General features: G+C 43.0%; 1 protein-coding gene across 1 annotated transcript; it reads left to right on the forward strand.

Annotated features, from left to right (window-relative positions):
• Positions 1–26,339, forward strand: HECA (HECA ribonucleoprotein granule regulator). Its single transcript, XM_035108861.3, has 4 exons — positions 1–366; positions 14,322–15,362; positions 19,382–19,536; positions 20,785–26,339. Exons 1-4 carry the CDS (start codon positions 135–137, stop codon positions 20,947–20,949), a joined length of 1,593 nt encoding a protein of 530 aa, XP_034964752.1. The 5' UTR covers positions 1–134; the 3' UTR covers positions 20,950–26,339.
• The last annotated feature ends 401 nt before the right edge of the window (positions 26,340–26,740 follow it).

Consider the following 26,740-nt stretch of genomic DNA (forward strand, 5'->3'; position numbering starts at 1 on the left):
GGCGGAGCCCAGCAGCCGAGCAAGCAGCAACAGCCAGAAAGGCAGCAGCCACCTCCGCCACCGTCGCCTTCTCCGCCTTCTCTGGCTTCCCGCTGCTGCCGCGACCCGCTCCTCCTCCTCCTCCTCCCTCGGCGATGCCGAACCAGAAGAGTAGCAAGGGCAAGAAGAACAAGCGCGCCAACAGCAGCGGGGACGAGCAGGAAAATGGAGCCCTGGCGGCGGCGGGGGCGGCAGGCGGCGGAGCAGCGCTGGCCGCCGTGGTGGCGGCGGGGGGAGCCAGCGGGCCGGCGGCGGCCGCGGGGAGCACCGGAGGCTCCGGAGGAGCGGCGGCCGCCGCGGGCTCGGCGCCGGGAGACTCCAAGAACGGTAGGCACCCGGGGAGGCCGAGACAGGGGCGGCCAGGCGGCGTGGGCGGCCGCGCAACTTCTCCCACTCTCTCTCCCTCTTGCGCGCACCATCTCGCTCGCTTCCTTCCTGCTCCTGCGGATGGGCAGGGCGGGCGGGCTATGACTGGCGGCGCCCTAGTAGTTGCGAAGCTGCCCGGGCCTTCGATGGCGCAGCAGTCCGAGGATGTGTAAAAAAAAAGAAAGAAAGGCCGGGGGGGGACGAACGAAAGGAAAGCGCGGGCCCTGCTCCGGTGCTCCGAGGGCGGCCGCAAGTGCGTGCGCGGCCTGCCTGCCTGCCCGCCGGCCCTCGGTTGTCGCTCACCTCGCTTGCAAATGCACATGGCTCCGAAGCGTGCACTGGGAGACCACGCGGGGGCCGTGCCTCCCTCCCTTAATTGCAATGGTCCCTATCTCGGCCACCCTCCACCCCTATTTATTTTCAAAAGCTTGCGTTTGACGCTTGGAACCGAAAGTAGGGTGGCCTGCCTTTTCGGCCGGCTTGGCGTATTGAGGCACTGCTGGGCCCGAGGTGCCGGACTCACCCTTCATGAATGGATTTGAGTCATCCTCGTGCAAGGGAGGGAGGGTGTGTGTGTGTGAAGGCGGGAGATGCGGGGAAGTGGCCTAACATCTACTAGCATGCTGTACACGTGCGCACCCCGCTTCTAAGGCCTGCAGTTTTCGGCAGCTGGCCTTTGTTTTAACACAGCCAGAATCGTTTCGTTCTTTTGAAAGAAATGTGCAAATGCTGGGGTGCTGTTTGTTAATAAGACTGGTCGGTAGATAGTCCCGTGTTCATACGTTTACTCCTGACTCTCACCTTCATGGGCGCCCCTGCCCAGCAGTATCTGTTACCTGAGGCATGGGGGAGAGAGGCCCCACTCATTTGCATGCTGTGCTGCGCTCCCCTTACTGTTATTAAATATACAGCATTAGGTGCGGAGTAACAAGGTTAGACGGTGAATGCGGAATAAGCATTAGAAATTATTTGTATTAATAGGGCAGGGTATAATTTTTTGTATAAATAAATATCCTATCCATGATTATCAAGTGTGCATACCTAGCTGACCACTCTGAACATGCCCTCGATTCTGAGTGATTGGTGTTGATCCTCTGAGCGATTGGTGTTGATCCTCAAGCTTTAGGCAGGTTGCTGAGCCTTTTTGGCCAGCTGACCTCATTGTACTACGGTTTGAATTTCTGGGAACAAGTGATTGATTAAGTAACTCCTATATCTGCAGCAGGACTGATGTGTGGCCCAGCCGCCACTGTGCGATTGATCTCTCTATACTTACCTACCACCATCTGTAATGAACAGGAACTATTGCTTTCTCTTCTCCCTGACCCTGCCCTGTACGTCCTGGGTGGAAGGGGGGGGGTAGTTGTGCCCATAATAATATTGCATTATGAGTCCTTGCATTATTTGAGTGGAATGGGATGCCTATTTTGTAGGTGGCTTTTCTTCTTTGGAAAGGTACTGGTGGGTGCTTGGATTGCTTTCGTCCAAGGGTGTATGTAAAAAGGAACAGAACTATTTTAGTTAGACCCATGAATAAAAGTTTGGAAATCAGCGGCAAAACTTCTGCACCCAGGCATGGTTATTTGCATGCTTAAAACATTAAGAATAGGGTTGGTATTCAACGCTGGTTTTATTTAGAGTAGAGCCACTGAAATCAATAGGCATAATTAACTGCATTTCAGTGGTATCTGAAGAAGTGTGCATGCATACGAAAGCAAACTTAGTCGGTCTCTAAGGTGCTACTGGGAGGAATTTTTTTTAAATTTTTGTTCCGACTATGTCAGACCAACACAACTACCTACCTGTAACATGCATTTCAGTGGGTCTTCTCTGAGCTGGACAAGTGTTGAATACATCTCTAGGAGTTTGAAGGAAATGGGAAGAATTTTTTGCTTTGCTGCTTCTGCCTACTACAGTGATGTGCACAATAACTGCTGTCTCCAGTTATTATTAGTGCCCTTTCCAGCAAAACAAAATCAGAAAATTTGCAGTCACCAGGAGTAGCTTTTGGCACAATGCCCACTAGTGATGAAATATAGCAATCCGATAGTTTGTGCTAAATATAGGACACATTTGGATGAGGTTTGATAGTGCATGTGTGTAAGGATGACTATTTTTGCATCTCAATAAGGATATGTTCCCAGACTTTGGCTCTTCTTCCTCAAGCTGGCATGTTTCGAAAAGAGTGTGTAGAGAGAGAGGGTGCGTAGGCGAGCATGAGAGGAGCAGGAGTGGGATTTGCTCCCTTTGCAACTTGTACACTATTGAAGCTTCTAAAAATTAGGGGTATACAGTGGTCCTTTCCCCTATCCTCCACCTCCTATCTGTGGAGCATCTATATCCTACAATAGTATTAGGTCTCATGTTAATAGGACTTCTTTTCTGATTTATTTTCTGACAGTTTTTGTTGCAAAAGTATATTGGGACATGGCCCAGAGGCTCCCCGGTAGTCATCAAACCACTGGTGTGATGCTTGCTGTATGCTTCTGGGTTCCTGACAATTCCAGTGTGCAGATTCTACAAGGCATGCTGTCTGTTGTAGTGGCTTAGATAAATTTGAAATGTTTAAATGGCACAGAAAGTTTCAAGGAAGAGTAAAAACACCCCCCCCCCAATGGAATCAGAAAGCATTTCCTAAAGCTACAGGGTTTTAAAAAATAGATTGTGGTTTGGACTCCTATGAAAAAGTAAATAAAAACATGTGTGCAGATTTCTCCTATCATGGTGTAGAAAAATCTCCTATTAAGTTTTTCAACAATTGGCTCAAATTTGCAGATAAGAATTTCAGAGTTAAGTGCAGTGCAGTATGAAAATAAATACCGGTATCTGACGGAAAATTAGAAGCGGGTGAATGCAAATTGTCTGGAACCCTTCAGGCCCTGATATATTTTCAGCTGAGTCCTGAGGTCAAAGAAACTGTTAACCTCTGCCTGGCATTGTATTCCTCGCTACATCATGCTCACTCACCTTGAATATTTTTTGCATTGTTAAAAGCACTTGTGGGTATTCAGATCTGCTAAGATTAATGAGACTATGGGGGAATCCAGACATGCGTATCAGTGGAGTACAGAACACTTGGTAACTCACAAATGAATGTGTTCACTGATGCTATTTAAAAGAGAAATCATGGTGTCTTAGATTATATGGAGGTTCTACGGTACCTGTTGTATGTGATGGTTCATGTCACATGTGACAATAACGATTGTTTACCACCACCAAGTGGTGAGCATACTGTGTGAACTAGCCCCACATTTGCCTTAGTGACCTTCTCGGCAACAAACTGGGCCAAAGTTACTATACACTACAGCAGGCTTACCGTATTTTTCGCTCCATAAGACGCACCTGATCATAGGATGCACCTAGTTTTTAGAGGAGGAAAACAAGAAAAAAATAATTGCTCTCTTGAATTGTCCTAGGCATAGCAGCCAACTCCTAGAGGCCTAGGTGCCTTTGCCCCCCCATTAAATATTTGAGGAAGTCCCTCCCATGTTGATGGGCATTGTCATTCATATAGTAGGTATGCACTTTGTCTTGAGATCATGTGGGTCCCCAGATGTTGTTGGACTACAACTCCCATAATCCCTGAGCTCTGGCCTTTCTAGCTAGGGGTGATGAGATTTGGGGACCCACAGGTTGAGAAAGGCTGATATGGTATGTGAGGTGGGGCTTACCTGGCCCCCCCGCTAATATTTTATTCAAGTAGGAAGAGGGAGGGAAGGAAGGAAGGAAGGAACGAAGGAAGGGGTGAGAGAGAGAGAAAGAAAGAGAGACAAGGAAGGAAACGGAGAAAGAGAGAGAGGAAGAGAGAAGGAAACAGCCCTCTCCACTGTCATGGAAGCAGCCCGAGAGCTGGTTTCCCGCTGTGCACGGCTCTGGCTCTCGCATTTGCTCCATAGGACGCATGGACTTTTCCCCTTCCTTTTTGGGAGGGAAAAAGTGCATCCTATGGAGCAAAAAATACAGTGATTGTAATGTATACTATACTGTGTCACACTTAACAAAAGATTGCTGTTTAGAATAGGGTAGTGAGCTTCATTCCCTATTTTATGAGCCATTAACTTGTTAAGTTATAAAAGGGAAGGTACATGTTTGTACATAATGATAAATCAAGAACCTTGGCTTAATAAACCATACTTAATATGCAGTCTATGCTCCCATTTTGCTCTTTCAGGAAAAAGAATCCTGGTTTGTTTTCCATTAACAACCCAAGATTTGTAAGCCAACAACAAACCTTGGTCTAAGGCTGGCTATCCCCCTGGCTTGTTAGGGAGAAACAAACTAGGATCCCAGGTTTGGATATAACACTAAATTATTCCCTTCCTGGTTTGTTTACCCACTCATTCAAAAGAAGGGAATTGTTCTGCATGCATTAGCCTGCAACTCATGTCCAGTAAGGTTTTTAAAAGCCAAGATTCCTGGTTGATCACAGGGGTGGCAAGCCCATGGATAATATCTGGCCGGTGACCTGCTACCCCTCCAAAAATTGGCTCTCTCTTCTGTTTACTGAGCTGTAAGATCTTGCAATGATGTTGCACCCGAGGGAAAAGAATAAGGAAAGGGTAAATGGAGGGCTTTCTTCCCAGTGCAACAGTAAGCTGGGAGGAGAGGTTAAGCTGTAATAGAGAGGAGCAACAGTGTTGCCTGCCTGCCTTAGTGTTTGTGTGTGTCATGAGGGCGTGCGAGCACATGTGTGTGCACATGAGTGACTGTATGTGTGTGCATATATGTATATGTATATGTATGAACAAGTGTAATTGAGTGTTTGGGCTGCTTTGGCCATGGCCACACCTGGCATATTACACTTGGAGTGTTGACAATCCTCAGTGTGGCCCTCGAGCCCAAAAAAGATACCAGTAGTCACCTCTGGTTCATTGTTACGTACAAATGCAACCAGCATCTCATACTTTTCCACAACCCATTTTCTATATCCTGTCACTGCTGTTGTCTTAAGCTTTTAGATCTTCATGAAATGTTCATGGCTGCTGTAGAAGTATATTCTGTTGTCAACTTCTTTTGCTAAAACCCTCTCGACTGGAGTTGAATCTCCTTTTAAAATACAGTATACATGTTGGGTAGAATTTTTATTTTTTAGAATGACTTTATGGATTGTGTGTATGTGAGGGATGAGGAAGTCCAGATGTTTCTGGACTACAACTTCCATCATCCTTGCTCACTAGTTATGCTGGCTGGGCTGATGAGAGTTGGTGTCTGACTGTATCTAGAGGGTCACGTAGCCCATATCCTGCCATATATATCATACCTAGGTGTATACGAAACTGCCTTATACTAAGTCAGACCACTGATCTATCAAGCTTCAATGTTCTCTTCATTACTGTAACTGGCAGTGGCCATCTAGAATTTTGGACAGGGATCTTTCCAAGCCCCACCTGGAAAAGCCGAGGAATGAAACTGGGATCTTCTGTCTGCAAACAGATGCTCTATCACTCAGTTGCAGCCCTTGCCTTTTTAAAAAATGCCCCTAACTAGCCCCTACTAAAAGAAACGTGTAAGACAGAATGAAATTGTAGAGTAGTTGGACACCTTTTGTTTTGAAATTACGATTTGTTCTTACACCTATTCTACTGGCTGAGAGCTAATTCAAACATGTAACTTTCAGCACCTAATACAGTCTTCTCAAGGCTTTGTACCAACTCAGTATGCAGATACTGGGTGTTTGAAAACACCCCACATCACTTTATAAGCTTCTGTATGTATAAAGGTAGCATGCCACCTTGATTTCCACATGAATGGAGGTTTGATGTTTTTCAGGGGTGGTATAGGCACATGAGAGGGCTCTACCAATCTCTTAGATCTATTTGGAATGGAGTCTGCTAGCAGGGACTTGCTTTATTTCTTCATAGTTGTACAGAAGCTGCCATTTTTAGCTGATATTAATCAGCATTGCAAAATGTTACAAATCCCTGACAAGTACGGTTTGTTTGTTTGGCTAGTCAACAAAACAACCCCAGACCTGCACGGTTTGCCTTATATAGGCCGCATTCAAGGTTGCCCTGAAATGCCATTCAGTGCTGTCTTACAGTTCTCTGACTTAATTATTGTTACTGTTTCTCTGCTTTTGAGCAAGGGTGGAAAACATGCAGCCCTTGGCCCAATTTCAAAAGTCTTCTACAAGCACTCAGATTAGATCTCCTGGTTGCTTCTTCAGCAGCCTGCTTGGGCTATAAGGAGTAGAAAGAGATGGGGTGACCTGATTCACTTTTGGTTCTGGTTCACCCACTGCTGGCGCTCGTCCTGCACACAGCATGTGGTCCCCAACATACTACTCCTGAAGAAAGGCAGCCATCAAAAGAGAAAGGTCGCCTATTGCTGCTTCAGTTGGGAGTGAAGGCTCCTGATTGTCCCTCTGCAAGTGTGGGGCTCTCACTCTTGATTGTTCCTTAGCAAGCATGGTTTGCCTTTGGTACTGATAAATTGGGTGCTGAATGCAAGCTGCTTGGGATTGGAGCCCTCTGATGTCATATGATGTCAGATGATTAACAGCTGGGCAGCCATGGAGGGTTGGCTGTGATTGCCTAGACATTGGGCCATACGTGGGCTGATTTCTGTGATGTATGAAAAAGCATCTTTTGTTCTATTCCTGTAAGTGATTGAGAAAATGTTGTATTCATTATACAGTATTCCCAGAATTGCCTCCAGAGGCTGTTGTACTATGTGGATGGAAATGAACTTTCAAAGTTGAGTGGTGAGCCAGCAGCAGAAAATGAAAGCACAGAGCAATTCTAAATCATGGTTTGCCTGTTCATACATGAGAAGCTTCAAACTGAGGTGGTGTCTGAATTGAGTATATGCCGGCTTGTTGGATCCATCCACTGTTCCTTGTCACTTGGATAGAAGAAGCTCATGCAGCTTTTAATCTTCCTCTCTCAATATATGGGCAGTAAAAGCATCCTGGGGACGTGCCAAGGATGCACCAAAATTCCCTGTTGCAGTTCATGCTCTGGCTGGGATGCTAAGAAGCAGTATTAACTGTATGGTAGTGTTAATTTTGGATGCTTGCCTGTTTGCAAGGTGGAAAGACTTGGAACCATCTCCTGCTCAAGGTACAGCTATCATTGGGTCACTATTTTAGAGGAGAGGGCAGCAGGAAGTTAATGTGGATCTGAGTTGAAGATCAGAGATAAAGCAGCACTGGTAGCAAAGCTTGTGTGGGCATCTAAGAAGTGCTTGGTCCAAATCAAAAGCTGGAAATAGGGATCTGTTCCGTTCTTGGCAGTAGGACTTACTTTTTTGTTGACAAAATGTAAAGGGGGGAACTGTATATACCATATTGAGCTCTTTGGAGGAAAGGCTGGATATAACAACAACAACAACAACAACAACAACAACAACAACAACAACAACAATATTGTAATAATAATAAAATAGATTAACCCTCCTCAACTGCATTGCCCATTTGGCGATTTTGCTGATGGGATGGGTGTGGGTGTGCAGATGTGCGAGTGTCTGCCTATGGTTCATCTGTGTTGCAAACTTTGGTCCCAACCAACTTTTGGACCCGACTCATCACTGGCCTCCTTCTCTTGGATTGATGGCGACAATAGAATATGACCTTCAGGATCAAAAAAGGTTCCCTACCCCTGGCCTAGAGAAGAGAGGTTTTGATTTCTACGTACCTGAAAAATGAGAGAGGCACGTAGGTGAACCAAATACTTGTCATTGACAGCAGTACTTGGTTTAACCTGAATGCACCCCATTTAGAACTGTTTTCTTTTTACTGTTGTAAATTGAACACTGTACATTTGCATTCATCCTTCTTTCTATAGAAGCTTGATTGCTTTTAGAGCTCCTGTGCAAGTACTAACCTGTTATGAGATTTCTGAGTGATCTGATTGAAGGGGATTTGGCTAATGTAACATTTAAAAAGTTGCTTGTCACTTTATAGTTACTAAAAGCTCCACTGTGGCAAGCTGTAATGTATGTGTTACCTAATTAGGCCCTTATTTCTAGCTGCTCCTTTTACTATGTCTCTTTTAAGAGCTTGTGTACGTATTATATTTCACCTCACAGCTGCTGTACAAAGATGTAATTGCTATTGTGGTTATGAAAGCTGAGCTGAATGTTTCTCAATTCTAATCTCAAAAGTAGTGATTTGGGAGACCCTGAAAATCTATCGTTTTTATCTTTAGCTTCCATGGCTGGGTCGGTATTTGCAGTTTCTCAGCCCTTTGCTGCCTCGGTAGTTGCCCCCCTTTCACTCTCCTCATGTGATCCCACCTAATCAGATCACTGGATGTGATGATGCTCCAATCCTGTGCATCCATTCAGACTTGGCTGCTTACTGCTCTAAGAGCAGATCAAGTCCATTTACAGAGAGGCAGGGGCTTCCTATTCAGGTCACACTCATGGATAACGGAACTAAATATTTCTGCTGTCCTTTTGACACAGTTCCTGAAAAAACTGCCCAAATGTGGTATGCTTTCTTAACATTGTGATTAAAGTTTTAGCAAAACAGGAGAAGTCCCATTTGGGCAAAATTCTATTATTTATCTTTGAACGATTACAAACTACAGTGATACCTTAGGTTAACTACTCAATCCATTCCGGGGTGCTGCTCGCACCCCAAAAGTACTTAACCCGCAAAGCACCGATAGAGCGCTTCTGTGCACGTGTGAATAGCGCAGAACGCTTCTGCGCATGTGGTCTGCTGAGTACGCAAGCCGAAAGTACACAAGCCGCAGCATACTCAATCCGAGGTAGGACTGTACTTTAGAAGCAGTGTCTGGTGGTAAGAGATAAGCAAGAATCTGATCAGGTAGCTGCTGCGGTTTGGGAACAGCAGCATTCTTTGGGTAGATGGCAGTTTCGACTAAGTCTAATTTATTGAGTCATACAGTATAAACTTAACACCACAAAGGGCAGATGACAATAGTTTAAAATATCTAACATTAATGGTACCAAGTGAAGTGAAAACAGCAATGTTCTTACCTGCACACCCGAACACACACACTTTTTATACTTTCTAAAACTCTCCCTCCCCTTACACTAGATGAGCAACTGCTACCGTTCTGCGAGCTATATCTGATCACTCAGGTATGTGGAGTATTTTTTGTGTAAGACTTGGCTTTTTACAAAAAAAGGTGGTAAAGAAAATTCTTAGAATATATACTTCAGATCACCTATTTTGGAAGTTCTGAGATAGATTTGGGAAGCAGGAGCTCAAGACAAGAATAGTGTAAAGTTAAATTCCAGAGCTCGCTGCTTCCTTGTCTTCAGAGATCTGCATGTTTTCTGAATTCCATGTTACAAAATTGCTTCCAACATATACGGTATGCAGTTGAATATAACAATAATAATAATAATAATGATAACAATAATGATACGGTAATAATTTATTATTTATACCCCGCCCATGTGGCCGGGTTCCCCCAGCCACTCTGGGCGGCTTCCAACAAAACATTAAAATACAGAAATACAGAATATCACTTCATATTATCTACAAATCCTTTTTCAATAACTCTTGTAAGAAGATTGCTTGACTTACATCATTATCTAGCCTCTTGTATTGCTACTGCATAGTTGACATGTAAAATCAATCTCTAGTCACCTTTCTTACAGGATGCTACAGATACGTATTAGGCTTTCTTCAAAATTTTGTAAGAATACCTCTGTGTGTAGTTTTCTGCCCCCACCCCGCCCCGCTACTTGGCAGTTTTTTAAGTAGATCAGATGTCAGGGCTATGTGTAAAGAAACTATGACCTTATTGTGTTCTCAGTGAATGTCCAAAACATAGTATTGAACAGTCTCCCACCATTCCACACACTAGAAGAAGTGTGTCCTCATACTGAGTGTTAATAATATGCATAGATGCAAGAAACATGACTTATCTGAATCGGTTTCCCTTCATCACATCTCATTCTTACAGGCAAAATATGTCATAGTCCCTTTGCCACCATGTATGATAAATGGGGATTATAGACCCTTCCTCTAGTGGTCTACACAATTTAGAGTGTGATGTTGGTGAGGTAAAGGTAAGCCACTGAGCTTCTTGGGCTTGCCAATCAGAAGGTCTGCAGTTCGAATCCCCGTGACAGGATGAGCTCCTGTTGCTCTGTCCCACCTGCTGCCAACCTAGCAGTTCCAAAGCACACCATTGCAAGTAGATAAATAGGTACTGCTGCGGCGGGAAGGATAATGGTGTTTCCTTGTGCTCTGGCTTCTGTCACGGTGTTCCGTTGCACCAGAAGTGGTTTAGTCCTGCTGGCCATGTGACTCGAAAAGTTGTCTGTGGACAAATGCCGGCTCCCTTGGCCTGAAGTGCGATGAGCGTCATACCCCATAGTCGTCTTTGACTGAACTTAACTATCCAGGGATCATTTACCTTTCCCTTTTTGTACCTTGGTGTTGAATTTTTCTGGACAGCACATGTCCTTGGGTTTGGTGCTAAATCTGGAGTGAGAAATAGTTTAAAGGGAATACCTTTTAAAATGTCACTAAAGAACAGTTTAAATGTGGTCCTAGGCAGGCTAAAATTGTTTACCTGTTCTGGATCGTGGTGTTAGGAGGTGTTGTTCTGGTACTACATAGTGACTGAGGTCTTGATTTAAACAGTTTGGAGTTCTACACTTGTAAGCATTTTTAACTTACTTGGCTTCATGTTTTAATCAGATTTCATCGTTCACAGCTTAAGTTTATTTGCATGATAGGCAGTTTTCAGTGGTTTTAACAGCTTCTGGAGTGGCCAGTTGCTAATGTGGCTTCTGTTGAAATGTAATTTTCCAGCAAAAATCTGCATATGCAATTTTGATGTCGCATGTATTTTGTACCTTAGGACTACTCATATCTTGATAAAATTTAAAATGCCTCTTCCATCCCTCTTCCTAGGCCCCTTCTTCCCTTTTCTATTGAATTTGTTAAGAACGATTAAAATAAAATAAAACTTTTAATAATGCACATAATAAAACAACAGTGTTCAACACCTTATGGACAACATTTTATTAAAACCATGGGGTGGTGGCGGCGGCGGGATAGGAATAAATTAGTGAGATTACAGTACAATCACTGCTCCTTTGCTACCCCCAGCCCTACTTCATAGGCACTCCATGGGAAGTCAGCTATGTCCTGATTGTGGAGATGAAAGGATACTGATTTTGCACACACAGTGAGGCTGTTGTTGAATATCAAAAAGCAGCCTTCTCTTGCACCAGGGAAAATGTACGAGGTGGACACACCCCACACTCTTGCATGCAGATGCAGTCACACATGCATCTCTCTGTGTGTATGTCTTGTCTGTCTCTCCCACCAATCAATTTCAGACATACACAACACCACACAAATATGTCTCTATTTCCTCAGGTACATGCCTTCCACAGTTTGGTCACACTCATGTTAGTAGCCCATTAGGGGTAGCTAATCTTTTTTTGAATGAGTTCCACATTAGGCCATGGTCAGTGTGCTGAGGCCCAAGGTGCAAAAGTGGGTGTGACCAGTCTTTAATGAATAGTATACATACATACCTGGGAGTTCCATTGAACTCAATGTAACATGTATAGAATTGTACTTGTAAAAAGTTTACTAAATAATGTATGATCTACTGTGCCTTCCTAGTAGGGCTGAAATTATTTAATTAATTATATTAAATGGATCGCTTTAAATGACTTGAAAGTTTGAGCCATTTAATTTAACTTATATTATGTAACTAATCAGGAAATGCTGGGTTTTCTAAAATTAAAAAACCCTATTTGTATACAAGTGCTTCTAAAATGGCAGAAGAGGTATTTCTTCTTTTTATCTTGCATAGGAAAAAATATATCTTCTGGGGCACATGCAAAATTAGGTTTGACCCGTAAAGGTAAAGGTAAAGGGACCCCTGACCATTAGGTCCAGTCGTGACCGACTCTGGGGTTGTGGCGCTCATCTCGCATTATTGGCCAAGGGACCGGCGTACAGCTTCTGGGTCATGTGGCCAGCATGACTAAGCCGCTTTTGGCGATCCAGAGCAGCCAGGGCCGGTGCGTCCATTTAGGCGGACTAGGCGGTTGCAAAAACCCCACGCCACCACCGTCCCCCACGGCGCGCACTCACGCTCCTCCCGCCTATGGAGGGGACGCAGGGGCGTCAGCGGCATTGTGTGTGGGGCATGACGCATGTGCCGGGGGGCACCAGAAGACGATTTTGCGTAGGGCGCAAAAAGCCCTAGCACCGGCCCTGAGAGCAGCGCACGGAAATGCCATTTACCTTCCCGCCAGAGTGGTACCTATTTATGTACTTGCACTTTGACGTGCTTTCAAACTGCTAGGTTGGCAGGAGCAGGGACCGAGAAACGGGAGCTCACCCCGTTGCGGGGATTCGAACCGCTGACTTTCTGATCGGCAAGCCATAGGATCTATGGTTTAGACCACAGTGCCACCCTGGTTTGAGCCATATGGAAATTTAATGGATTTGGATTTCTTGCCAACTTTGCAATGGATCACTAGTTTCAAGAACTGTATAAAAAGGGGTGTTTCCTCTCTGAGTATCGTACTTCTTTTTCTTGGGTCCTAATGGATTTTATCGTCTCGGTCTGGAAGAATTGGTAGAACCTGAGCTAGCCACCTTATGTTTTTATGCAAGATATTTAACTCAAATTATTTCCTCATACCTATTAGTCTTCCCAAGATACAATTTTCTTCACACCAGGAGGTCTAATTTCTGAAAGTGAAATTGCTAAGACTTACTGTTGGAAATCTGTGTTTTATTAGAACAGCTGGTTGAAGTTCATCAAGTGTATTAAAGGCCATGGGAAATTCTGACATTGGAATGCACAAGCCTGTTTTGTTTTTAGTATTGTAGAGCTTGAAAACATCTTCTTAGGCTTGTCTTTGCTTAGTTGTAGACACAATTTTTTAAAGGTGGATTTAACCCATATGACTTGATTGAATAGCTTATTTATGACATGCTCAGTTTGGAGAAGATAGCAATCAGAGTTTAATCTCGTTTCTGATTAATTTTTGGCTCTAAAATAAAAACATTTAGGATGAAGGCCGATCTGGAAACAATGAACTGTGGGTCCTTTTTATAAAGGATGCAAAATGTTTAGGCAGCAATGCAACATAGAACTTGTTAAATTATTTTGTTACTAATTAAATGAACACAGTGTTGCAATTGATAATGTTACTTAATGTTGTGAGTCACCCTGAGAATTTTGTTATGGAGTGGGTTGTATAAACACCATAAGTAAAATAAATAACAGTTGAACCTGGTATCTTAAACAAAACATTCTTGGTATCTTCTGGTGGAATTTTAACTTAGTCACTCACTGTCAAGAGCAAAACATACTGTATTTTTCTATGTATAAGACGAACCCTATTTTTATTAACCCAAAATTAAGAAATTAAGTTGTTTAGCTTTTTTGGGGGGTGGGGGAGGTCACTTCCGCCAATTGCTCACCTTCCTGCCCGCCACTGCTGATCGCTTGTCACAGTCACTGCCGATTGCACACTTAGCCACAGCCGCCAATTGCCTGCCCACCTCGCCACAGCTGCCAATCGCCTGCCCAATTGCCACAGCCAAAGCCAATCACCAGCAGGCCTTGCCACAGCCACCAACCACTCACCCAATTGCTGCTGACAATCACCTGCTTGCTGCTGCCATTAATCACACGTCCCCTCTGCATTCACTATCCGTGTATAAGATGACACCCAACTTTTGCCCAATTTTTTTAGCAAAAAGCATCGTCTTATACACAGAACAATACATTAAGTGGCTTGATATCTCCCTTCCTTGAAACGATATGGATTCCCCCATTACACATTCCTCAGTTTGTAGAATAGTACCAGTGTGTTCATGCAGCTTCATTTGTGTACCAGAAGCCCTGGATTGTCTCAGGATAACTTGTTCTTGAACCCTTTGAATAACAATGGCAGATACTGATTACATACAATACAATTGATACATTTATCTGTTCTTTGTCCTGCAGAAGCTGCTTGTGCTACCCCACTGATATGTAGCTTTGGACGGCCTGTTGACCTTGAAAAAGACGACTACCAGAAAGTGGTATGCAACAATGAACATTGTCCCTACAGCACTTGGATGCATCTTCAGTGTTTTTATGAATGGGAGAGCAGCATTCTGGCCCAGTTCAATTGTATCGGGAGAGCAAGGAGTTGGAATGAGAAGCAGTGTCGACAAAACATGTGGACCAAGAAGGGATATGATCTTGCCTTTCGTTTTTGCTCTTGCCGGTGTGGACAAGGCCACTTAAAGAAAGACACTGATTGGTACCAAGTAAAACGGATGCAAGACGAGAAGAAGAAGAAGTCTGTGTCCGAAAAGAGCACTGGGAGGTCAACCTCAGAGTCCTCAGAAGATGTTAAGAAGTGCAGACCTGCCAACAAACCGCAGAAAGGTTTAAACCACGATATCCAGCGGCGGCATTCGATGGATCGGCAGAACTCTCAGGAGAAAGGCACCGCTAGCAGTAGCTACCCAGTCCGTTCTCCCTGTGGTTCTCCAGGCCAGTCCCCTCCCGCCGGCTACTCTGTCCTTGCCCCCACACATTTCAGTGGGCCTCGCTCTTCACGATACTTAGGAGAATTTCTGAAGAACGCGATTCATCTAGAACCTCACAGGAAGAACATGGCCAATAGCGGCATGTTCCGGAATGCCCACTTCGATTATGGGGCATCTGGGCTACAAGCACATAGGTCGGGACATTTTGATGCCCCTGTCCAGTTTTTGAGGAGGCTTGATCTATCTGAACTTCTTGCTCACATCCCCCGGCATAAATTGAACACTTTCCATGTTCGGATGGAAGATGATGCCCAGGTTGGTCAAGGAGAAGATCTACGGAAATTCATTCTTGCAGCACTCAGTGCCAGTCACCGAAATGTTGTCAACTGTGCATTATGCCACAGGGCACTGCCAGTATTTGAACAGTTTCCTTTGGTGGATGGCACCCTGTTTCTTAGCCCATCAAGACATGATGAAATTGAATATGATGTTCCCTGTCACCTTCAAGGTATGGGTTGCTTCATTTCTTAATGAAAACTTTGCAATTTATATCTCATTTACTGTGCTGTATTTTCTGGCAGAAAGATTCCTTACCGTGTTTAACTGCAGAGAAGCTCTATCCTTGTTCAGGTGTAAGAGAAATGGAGGAATATTAACACAGGAGCGGGAACACGGGGATGAAGATATTAGATCCACCTCTATCCCCATCAGTCCATGCTAGTTACAAGTCTGAAGTGGGCAAGCTGCTTCTACTTGTGAAAGTCCTTGTTAAAGAGAGGGGCTTCAAGATTCAACATCACATGGGTTGTCTCCATGTGAGGCTCCTCTTCTTCAGACAGTTGAGGACAACAGGGATTGCAGGGGTGGAAAGAAAGTGGATCTAGTGATTTCACAGTGGCCTTTTCATGTCCCGTATTCTCCGATTTCTCTTAACACCTGAGTCGGGCTAGTATGTGAAAGGAATATGGGTTGCTTTGCCCTTTCTCTGCCTGCTGTTAGCCCTCAGCCCTCAATTACAGACACTTGTTTACTGTCACAAACATGTGGATCTCTGCCAGGGATGAAGTGATATGGGTAGAAGAGTTGCTTGGGGTGGGGTGGAATGTCCCTGGAAAAGAAGTGAAAAATGACATGGTTAGGGACAGAAGAAGAATGAAGTGGTATGCTATGATGGATATATGAAAGTTCAGAGAATATTCCAACTATGTGTTTGTAGAGAGGAGGAAGGTAGAGGTTGTGGTTTTTACTTCATTGTGACTGTGGTTCCCTGTATCTACATTGGGCAGTGTTCAAACCAGAGTTTGAAAACTACTTCAGGTCACAGTTGCGTGTTAACCATAGTTCACCAACTTCATATGTCATGAAATCTGCTTACAAGGAGCACTCTTGCAGCATGCTCCCAATCCTGGTTTAGAGGATTGCAAACTAGCTTGTGAATTGGACCAATCTGGAGTGGCCAGAGTGGTGGGGCATTGGCAGCCTCCAGAAGGAAGAAGGAAGATAGGGTTTGAGTAACCTGGGTATTCTGAATCGGGTAGAGTTGTATAGACACAGTACCACTTTCCTGCTTTCACATTTGAATCTTCTCTATATTTATGCACCCAGCCCATGTACAGATTGATTCATTTCTTGTGGTCTGAACTCTTCTTTTATTTCCTGGAACTGAGTTAAAGCAGTAACTTTGTGGTATGGAGAAATGGCATATTTTTTGGTCAGTGGGATACTTTTTGGCATACTTTTTGTGTTTCCTGAAGACTTCTCTAAGGGCTTATATGATTTTCTGTTCTGCCCAACCAGGACATCTATGTAAGACTTTTATTTCATTCATTCGTATTAACCTAACATGGCAGATGTTCATGGCAGTGATGATGATGATGATGATGATATAGCAGCTTAGAGGAAATTACATCTCTCTTCTGTGTTTTGTTCTTCAAGGGGCTCAAGGTGATGAACATAATTAGTTTTAAAGGTTTGGTTAGCTAAAAAAGCCAGCTTCATAACCCATGGATTGAACTTGGCTTGTTTCGAAACTTACTAAAGTTTATTGTAAGTCAGGATTCCTGGTTTTTACTACAAGAGGAGCTGCTCTTCCTTCAAATGGAAGCTAATCTCCACAAAAGTCCTTTTCCTGGCCATGCGGGAGGAGGAGAACAAGGGGAGGGTACATCATGTCCATGTACAACTATGGTTTGGATTGATGTGTGAAGAAAAGTCAAAGGTCATGCAATGCATTTCATGCTTCAGTGGGAATTCAAACTCTGGTCTCTTTGATTGTAGTCTAATATACATGCTAACTACTACACCAGGCTTCCTCAACCTTGGCCTTCCAGATGTTTTGAGACTACAATTCCCATCATCCCTGACCACTGGTCCTGCTAGCTAGGGATCATGGGAGTTGTAGGCCAAAAACATCTGGAGGGCCGAGGTTGAGGAAGACTGTACTACACCATGCTCACTTGTTGGTTCTTAGTGCTGTTGATCTACAAGATTTACTTGTGTAGCATGAATGCTAAACATTTTCTGCAGAGTTAATTTTAGACAACTTCAATGCTTGCATTTTTAATGTTTTAATAATAATCAGAAATTAATATTCTAATATTAAATGTTTAGATCTGAACATTCGCATTACTGTTTTTAGAGAGTAACCTCTGCTGAACAATCCACAGTGGTAGTGGCGAAGTCAGGAATAGCCGATAAATAGCAAAGCAAGGAAGTGGCTGCTGCTGCTGGGATTGGCTGTAGAGGAACAGGCAGGTTGAGAACTACAATCCTACAAAGCCCAGTTTGTGAGAATATTCTGAAAAATCTCCTCTTTTTTTTACTTCACTGGTACATTCTGGCCAGTGTTTTCAGACTGTTGCTTACTAACAGTCAGAGTGTGAGCTACTCTTTGAATAGTTTATAGTTCACTGTGTAAAAGGCCTATATATGTATGTTTCAAGCTTTGAATGCACTCAATGGGTTTTAGCCAATGAAATTCAGTTCACAGAAGGCGTTCCACTTTTGCAATGCATTGTCCCCTCCCTCTTTTCCCAAATCTGTTGTTCTATTTTCTTTACTTGCTGAAAATTTTGTAAGACAAAAAGGCAACTGACCTATCAAATTATGCCAGTCATGGAATTTCTCAACATATATTGCATAATCATATCAGAATAGCCATGCTAAATCATGGCAAAGGTACATTTAGGCAAGCATCCTGTCTACAGCAGGGCCAACCAGAGGGCCTTAGGAAGCTCAGAGTGAGGACATGCTCAGGGTAGACATCCCCTGTTTGATTAGAGTAGGGCTGAGGCCAGTGGCCAGAGGCCAGCCATCATGGAATTGGAGGCCACTTCAGAGGCACGTCTATTCCCTGTTTCTAGTCTAGAGCTTCTGGTATCAGAGGTAAGCCTGCCTGGCTATATCAATTCCTCTGTGGGCTACAATGACTGGTCACTTTTAAAACTTTACTTTTTAAAACTTAACTTTAAAACTTAACTTTTAACCTTCTCGTATGCTAATGGCCACCACGGTACACAATGATGAATTCCCCCTATTCTGGAAGTTACTGTTGATTATGTTAACTTTCTGCCTGCTTTACAGGATGAGCTCCACTGTTTCAAAACAGAAAATCATTTCTCTCTCTGTCTTTACAGGCCCTTTATAATCTTGCAAAGTTTTTTTTTACTATACCACATGGTTTCTCTCCCATCCATACCAGTTCTCAACCTCTTGAACCATCTCTCCCCCCCCCCCATAACCAAATATATTACATTTCCCTTGTTAACTTCAGTGGCTTTTGTTAATATTCTAGAATAAAAAGTGGGATGTGAGAATAGCATTTCATGTTATGCATATATTTTGGAAGAGTAGTATATGAGATTTCATGTGCCCCTTATTTAACATGCCAAATGGGAGAATGGAGGGGTTCCTTTAAGTGTGCCAAAAGCTGGGTATTTTTTTAGTAATTTTGTATGTATATTTAGTAATTTTATATGTATGCAGTATAATTATTGCAGTACCTCAGTAGATACATCTAAGTAGACACATGCAACTAGGTACAATTTCCAGAAATTATTAAGGTACTTCCAGAGCGCAGACCTGAAATTTGGTAAACCTGTTGTGTAACATACCTGTTGTATAACATACACAGTTAAAAACGGCAGTTTTGCATTATATTTTTTTAGATATTATATTCGGCACAAAAATGAGCTTCAGGGAAGTAATCACAAAAGTATAAAATACACAATACAATATTAAAAACAGCAAAAAAATGATACTACATTCTAGAGTTCAGGATGCCACCACATTCTCATTTGTACACACACAGTGTACATCTCTTACAAGTAGAACATGGGATCTTTCTCTGGCTCTCTCAAAAATTTTCCTAACATCTGCCACTATAAAATGGCCAAACTAACCATGGATGGATGAAATACTTCCCCTTTTGCGTTTATTGTATCCAGGAACATACCCAACGTTTTCAGAATGCATTTTCTTACCAAAAATGTCTTTCGGAGTACCAAATCTTTGTTTTCCTCTTTACAGGAAGGCTCATGCACCTCTATGCTGTTTGTGTAGACTGTTTAGAAGGAGTTCACAAAATTATCTGCATAAAGTGCAAGTCCCGGTGGGATGGAAGCTGGCATCAACTGGGAACCATGTACACGTATGATATTCTAGCAGCGTCTCCCTGTTGTCAGGTTAGTATACAGAATGACAGTTTCTATCTTATCGCTAACTAGGCAGAAAAGAAGAAGAGTTAGATTTCTGATCAGTAAAGTAAGACAGTGGAGATTTCCATTCAATTTATCTAGATAAAATGAATTGGGGGAAGGGGGGAGGGGAGGGCAGCAATAATTAGAAAAGATGTAAGGAACCACTTTATATATATATGTTATGCGTGGGGGTTTCCTGAAAGCATTCTGATGAGGGAGAGGAAGTCTGTTGCATCAATGGCCCTCCTCCCTGCCTTGTTCCTTATTATACAGCTGAATGCTTGGAAAGGGCCCATAGATTTATTATCTTGGTAACAAGAAGGTCTGAGACTTCCAATCCCTCCCTACTCAGGACTGATTCTTACGTTATTTTTTGGATTTCGGCACATGTAATGGAAAACAAAATATATGCACAGCCTTTCAAGTACAAAATGTGGGCATATGTAGAAAGCAGTGTGTGACTTGTTGGAAACCCCCCCCCCAAAACAAATCCTGACACAGGCCTTGGTTTCTCTTTCAGTATTTCTGGGCTGCATCCAGTACTGCATGCACAGATTTCTGCTTGCACAACAGGACTTCTTTTCCCTCTCTTATCCCTGCGCCCCTCCCCAAACCTGCCCCGGAAGGTCCCACCCCCTGGAGCAGAGTTTGAGGGTGTGCTGGGGGCTGCAGGGGAGAGGAAAGGAGGAAGAAGTTATATTGTGCAAGCAGAAGTCTGTTGCACAAGTTCAATGGCAATATTTGATACCACTCTGTTTATTTATTTATTTATTAAATATGTCTTTACTTCATTTTCTGTTGCACAAGTAGGCAAAACAGTTACAAACAACAACCCTCTGTTTTAAGTCTAAAAAGAGACACATGCCTGCCTGACTCGAAACATATACAGTGGAACCTCTGTTTATGAACACCTCGGTTTATGAATTTTCGGTTTATGAACGCCGCGGACCCATCTGGAATGGATTAATTCACTTTCCATTACTTTCAATGGGAAAGTTCACTTCAGTTTATGAACGCTTCAGTTTATGAACAGACTTCTGGAACCAATTGTGTTCATAAACCGAGGTACCACTGTATTCTATTCGCAGTTACTGGGGCATGGGGCACACAGGTCTGCCCGAGTACAAAGAATTAAGTGAGAATCTCTATCAAGTTCCTGACTGAATCGTATGCGAGTAAATGATTTTTGAGACATCTCTTGTTTTGTCTCCCTGCCTCCCCACCCTTTTCCAGGCTCGACTGAACTGTAAACACTGTGGGAAACCTGTTATAGATGTACGTATTGGAATGCAGTATTTCTCTGAATACAGCAATGTTCAGCAGTGCCCACACTGCGGAAACTTGGACTACCATTTTGTGAAGCCATTTTCGTCGTTTAAAGTTCTGGAGGCTTATTGACAAAAGCTTTGCCATAGTAATAGCTATTTTATGAGTATTGTTCCTTTATTTTACATATCTTTTATAAGATCTGTTCTGTGAGGGGGAGGGGAGGGGGCTATTTTTTCCCCCCTAACTGAAAGAAAGTGCAGCAGCTTTGTGTGATTGTGTACATGTGTTCCTAATGTAGATATGTGTCATCAAAACCGTGGTCCTCTTGCCATGATCTCAGTTGAAGGCAAGGGATGGGGCAGCAGATTGCCTCTCGCTCTCTGCACTCATCTAAGCAGGGAGGGGGGGAAACACCACTCTCTTCTAATTAGGGCAGAGTAACTTCAAGACATGGAGAGAAGTTATGGAAACCAGCGACTGGTTCTAAATAGATTTCTTTTCTTGTTGTACGTGTAGATTTGGAGGGAAGGGGGGAAGATCTTCATAAATGGCTCAAAGAAGTGGCTGGAAAATCCTATGACTGTCCTTACAGATGGATGGACAATATTATCTATGGAACAGGGTGATAGGACCTCCTAGCTAAGGAGCTCTTTGTCGTTATTTCTGCCCTGGCCCCATGCACTCAAATATGCTCCACATCCCAGTATGATGTGTGGGCCACTGAGAAGAGAAAGAGGCATTCTGAAGGGTCTCAAATTGGCATAATCTCTCCATGGTTTAATCCACAAAGCCTCACATCTTACCCTTAGATCGACTCTGTGCATTTGCTGTGTCTGGTTGAGGTTGGTGGTCAGGCTGGATGAGATCTCTGTGTTTGCCTCTTTCGTAAGAGAAACTCCCACGTCGTCGTTCCCTGCTGAATTTGCCATCGTCATCCCTGGGAGCAAGATCTTGTCTTGATAGTATAAGTAGTGCTAGCTCATATACTTTGAGGTTCTGTCTGATGAGGTGAACTTAAAATGTTGACAAATGAATGTAATGCTATGTCAGAAAATGCACTGTTTAAAAGAAAAAAACAACAACCCCCCCTTATTTTTGCAGTGTCTTCCTGGAGTATATATTTGATAATCGGAGCTGCTCTCACTGACAGATCATACTGTTTCCGCTAACATTGTAATTCTAGTAGTCAGGGAAGTTGCTTCTACCAAAACAAACATTGAGATCTTAATTAGTTGCATTAGTTCAGCTTCTTTGAAGGCATTAAAAAAAATTCTTGCGGTTCTCAGAAGGATTATTGAGCTCAGTGCAAAACCTGTTATTAAGAGGTTCCGTGCATCGGTTGGTTTGACCCTTTTGTCTCTCACTGCACAAATGTAGGGAATGAGGTACAAACTAAATGGAATGTGTTGCTTAAAGTGGTCCACTGGGCTGCCTGAATTTTCCTGTAGGGTAGATAAACTAAATGAAATACTACATTTTTAAGAACATAACCCTTCACTGGAGCCAAGCTGGTATGCACCAGTGGTACATGGTTTGTCCAAACATCCCATTTAAAAACAACAAATAGTATTGGTGTAAGCATGCCCTAAGATTGTGTGTAGGCTCATGTGTAAATGGGAATTGTGGAATCGGCTAGGATGCCTTGGAATGGCAGGCTAAAGGTTCCGAAGAGCATCTTTGGATCACAGAATGGGCTTCTGTTTTAACACGTCTTTGTGCCATATAACAAACTGCAGCACTTTGTCATGTAGTAGTGGCCTGAAGACCCCTTTGGGTTCATGGAATTAAATTCCATCTCTTTTTTAATCTTGTTTTTTAACCCTGGCCATGATCTAGGTGGTACTAAAATATGAAGGTACACGATACCTTATTTTAAACCAGTTGACTTCTACTTTTGGGAACCTATTTTGAAATGGCATTTTTACTTAACTTGTAAAACCTGTAATTTAGCGTTGTGTCGAGGAATCCAAAGTGAAATTAATGAACTGATTGATTTTTACATTCCCAGTAGATTCAGAATCAAAACCAGTGAGATTTATCAACAAAGATTTCACATGATGTTTGTATTTTAATTCTTACCATAGGCTCCTTATCATGATTTTGTGCAAGATGTTTGGTTTTTAAAGGAGGAAATATGCTATCTTTTAAATCGTGATAGTCTAGAGTATTTTGTTTTTTGGAACAGATACTGGAAATGGGCGATCTGCTTGAAAACGTAATGGGACTATTATTCATAAAATAATTTCCTAAGAAGTAGTTTAAATTACTTTTTGTAAATTAGCAGAAATGTCCTTGTAGCTAGTGGAACACATAGGTGGAACAATGGTGGAACACATTGTTGCCTGGGTGTTTTACTTGCATGGAGTGGGGTTCGCCATCCCCCTTGAACACTGCAGCTCTGATCAGTTCTACCCCCTGATCTGTGTTTAGGCGCAGAAAATGACATGGGAAGATCGAATCACAGTTCATCAATATAAGGTTGATTCTAAGTCATTGGCATAACCTCAGTGCATGAGAATACACACTTAAGCTCCATGAAATTTAAGTGGATCTAATCAGCCCAAACTCCCTACTGCATAATAGACACTGTGTAGCTTGGCAAAATATAGTTTGCGAAGATGTGACTCCTCCGTTGTATTTAAGGCAAGTATGGATTTAAAATGAGTCACAGTCTCAAAAGATTGCAAAAACCTAATGAAGCGAATATATAACACACAGTACACTGCCTCGTAAACTAAGGCTTCTGCTTAATAGTAAAATGTCCAGTCCTTGCAACAGCTCTGACTGCTTGAACAGCTGATGTAGTCTTTGGATCAAAATAATGCTACTTAGAATTCTCACTTCCCAAAATACTCACTTTCATCTATATTTTTCTTAGTTAATCAAGAGGTCAGCACAACTGCAATCAAGGCAGGCCAGCTGCAATTAAGCATTTGTTTGTTTTCAGCTGAAGTGGATATAAGCATTTTTTAAGATTTTATATTCCAGTTTGTATACTGCGTACAGCTAGGCATTTTGCATGGATTTCAAATCATGTGGCACTGACTGACGGTTCTGCATCTGAAGGGAAGAATGGTGGCAGTTCTGTCATTGTATGTCTCACTATTTGAGGCCTGAAGCTCCTTCCAAATTTCCTTTTTTGATTAGGTTGCCCTCGAGAAATCTGTGTGCGGCTCACAGAGGCCCTTAAGCCCACACCTCTGCAAACAGCCTCACTGTTCTGCAGTTTGTACACAGAAGGCTGTGCTCAGTAAGCAGATTCACAGAATGGCCATTGTGAGGAAGGGACAGGGGTTGTGACAGACCTCCACTTCCCCTGCTTCCTCAACAGGAATTGCCAGGAGGTCCTGTTGCCATAGCTCCCAAGCCTTCCACGCACCTATATTGCCAAGTGGCACTCTATGGGGAGCCAGATTGTACTCTCAAATTGCTGATTCCTAGAGTTTAAGGTTATGGTGGCCCAGAGTGGGAGGACTTGGTATCTGAAACTACAGATGACCATGGCAAGGGAGATTCAGGTCAAGTTTTAATGTTCCAGACCGGAAAGTGGTAAAGCAGCTCATAGACTACCAGATTTAATTTGTCTTTTAATAAGGAGTCAAAATTTATGGGCCTTGCCCACCCAAGGCTAGGTAAGGTTTTTAACTCCTTGTTGTTGTTTTAAATCAGTGGCTTTCTTATGGACACTTTGATTGCACTGACGAAAACGTAACAGACCCTGTTCAAATACATCTTCCCGTGTGCACTGGAAAGTGGCACTTGAGAGCCTCAAAGATGGAATTTCAGTGTCTTCAGAGATAACTGTGTGTGTCACCATCTTAAAAAACAGTATTTGCAGGATTTAAACTGCAAGGACACAGTGTTAATCAGATGGAAGGTTAGGAGTTAAACCAAGAGGGCTGTGTGAAAAAGGATATTAAATTTTAATATCAGTGGCTTTATGTGCAACAAATGTGAGCAACATGTTGCATATAAAAGCGTTTCATTATTTTGCATTAAAAGAAAAGGTGTGAGCAGTTTTATATTAACTGCATGCACAATTGCCCACTCTATTTTAGTATGATCAGAGTATTTTTGTTTTGAAACCGACTTATATATATTAAGGCAATTGTCCTTGAGTTAATATGGGCCTGGCTGTCTTGTTCTGTTGCTTAATGTAATACTTCCAGGCAGGGATGGCCAACTGGGTGGTTTGCAGAAGGTGCCTGGACTGCTCTCCAGGCTACAGCCAGAGTGCAAGGCATGACTGGCATCACTTCTCACCTGCCTCCTCATGCCACTCTGCTCACACATCCTGATGGGAGGAACGCCTGCCAGGTAAGCAGTGGCTCCTTACCTGCTCTATTTTGGCCTGACCAGCCTTACATAGGAAGCAGCACTAATCTGGCAAAAGAAGCATGCAAGGGAGATGCACATGGCTCTGTACCTGGCAAGCAATCCTCTCTTCAGAAGCTGAGAGTTACTGTAAGCTTCTGCTAGGATTCTCAGGCTCTGCAGTCAAGCTGCCTTGTGGGGTAAGACAGTTTCATGGTGAAGGAGCAGCGAAGGCCTCATTGGGAACTCCTGGCTTATATTGCATCTGGGAAGTCTTTATTTTTCATCCATTATTTGTTTGAGTGAGAAAACAGACCCCTAAATTCCATGTCCATATAGTTTCTCCGCAAAATATCAGGATGCTTTTATTTACTGAGGCACTCGCATTGATAAAGATATGCCAGAAACATGACAGAAAGCTTCATATATCACACACCTCTTAACAAGTTGAAAATGGGTGGTTGGTTGTTGTTGGGTTTTTTTTGGCACTTGCAGTTTTGTTCCTACTATTGCTATTAAAAAGGCATTGGGAATCAGATATTGTTGGGGTCTCTGATCACTGCCATGATCTCTGATCACTGCCAAAACTGGGACTAATGGGAATTTGAGTTGGGCAACAGGTGCCCCCATCCCTGTTGTAAAAGTACATTTAAAATGGCATGAGGAGAAAGCACAGCAAAACTACATGCAGTCCTAAGATGTTTAGCACCAGTAGAGCCCTAAAGTGTAGAGCTTGGCTTCATCTAGTAAGATTCTGTGGCAACAATCAAACAAGGCCCTGCTAATCCGTTAAGTGCACCTAAGACAGTGTCAGATTGTGGCTTTTGTCTGCTAATAACTAACACATGAAATTGGTAGATTTCTGAGAGCAAGGTTTGAGGCAACATGTGATTCTGTCAGTGTGTTCTGTTGATGGGAAGACACGTTGCAAGTTTATGTTCATTTTTCTCTGATTTTATTGTACGAGGTATTCAAGGACAAAGTTGTGAGGTTACAAAGCCAGCCGCACTACATTTGTCAAAAAGCCTTTTCTTTTCCAAAAGGAAAAAAAAACAGTTTTGGATTGCACTTTTGCAGAGGAAAGAATATGTACATAGCAAATGAATGTTGATGAAATTTAAAATAATTGGTTATGATGCCATTTTTGTGTGGTGTTAAGTTTTTGGTTGTGATTTATCTGTAATAAAAGAATAAATTGCAGTGAATCGTGTTCATGATTATTGTGGTGTCATTATACCTCGGCCCAGTATACCTGAAGGAGCGTCTCTACCCCCATCGCTCAGCCCGGACTTCCTCCGAGGGTCTTCTGCTGGTTTTCTCACTGTGAGAAGTGGTTACAGCGAACCAAGCAGAGGGCCTTCTTGGTAGTGGTGCCCTCCCTGTGGAACACCCTCCCTTCAGATGTCAAGGAGATAAAGAGCTACATAACTTTTAGAAGACATCTGAAGACTGCCCTGTATTGGGAAGTTTTTAATGTTTGATGTTTTACTATGTTTTATATATGCTGTAAGCCACCCAGAGTGGCTGGGGAAACTCAACCAGATGGGTGGGGTATAAATATGTCCCCACTGTGGAAGGACGTGTGGATCCAGAATTGGCCTCCACA

The sequence above is a fragment of the Zootoca vivipara genome, chromosome 3 (assembly GCF_965207765.1).
Source record: "Zootoca vivipara chromosome 3, rZooViv2.hap1.1, whole genome shotgun sequence".
NCBI classification, from domain to species: domain Eukaryota; kingdom Metazoa; phylum Chordata; class Lepidosauria; order Squamata; family Lacertidae; genus Zootoca; species Zootoca vivipara.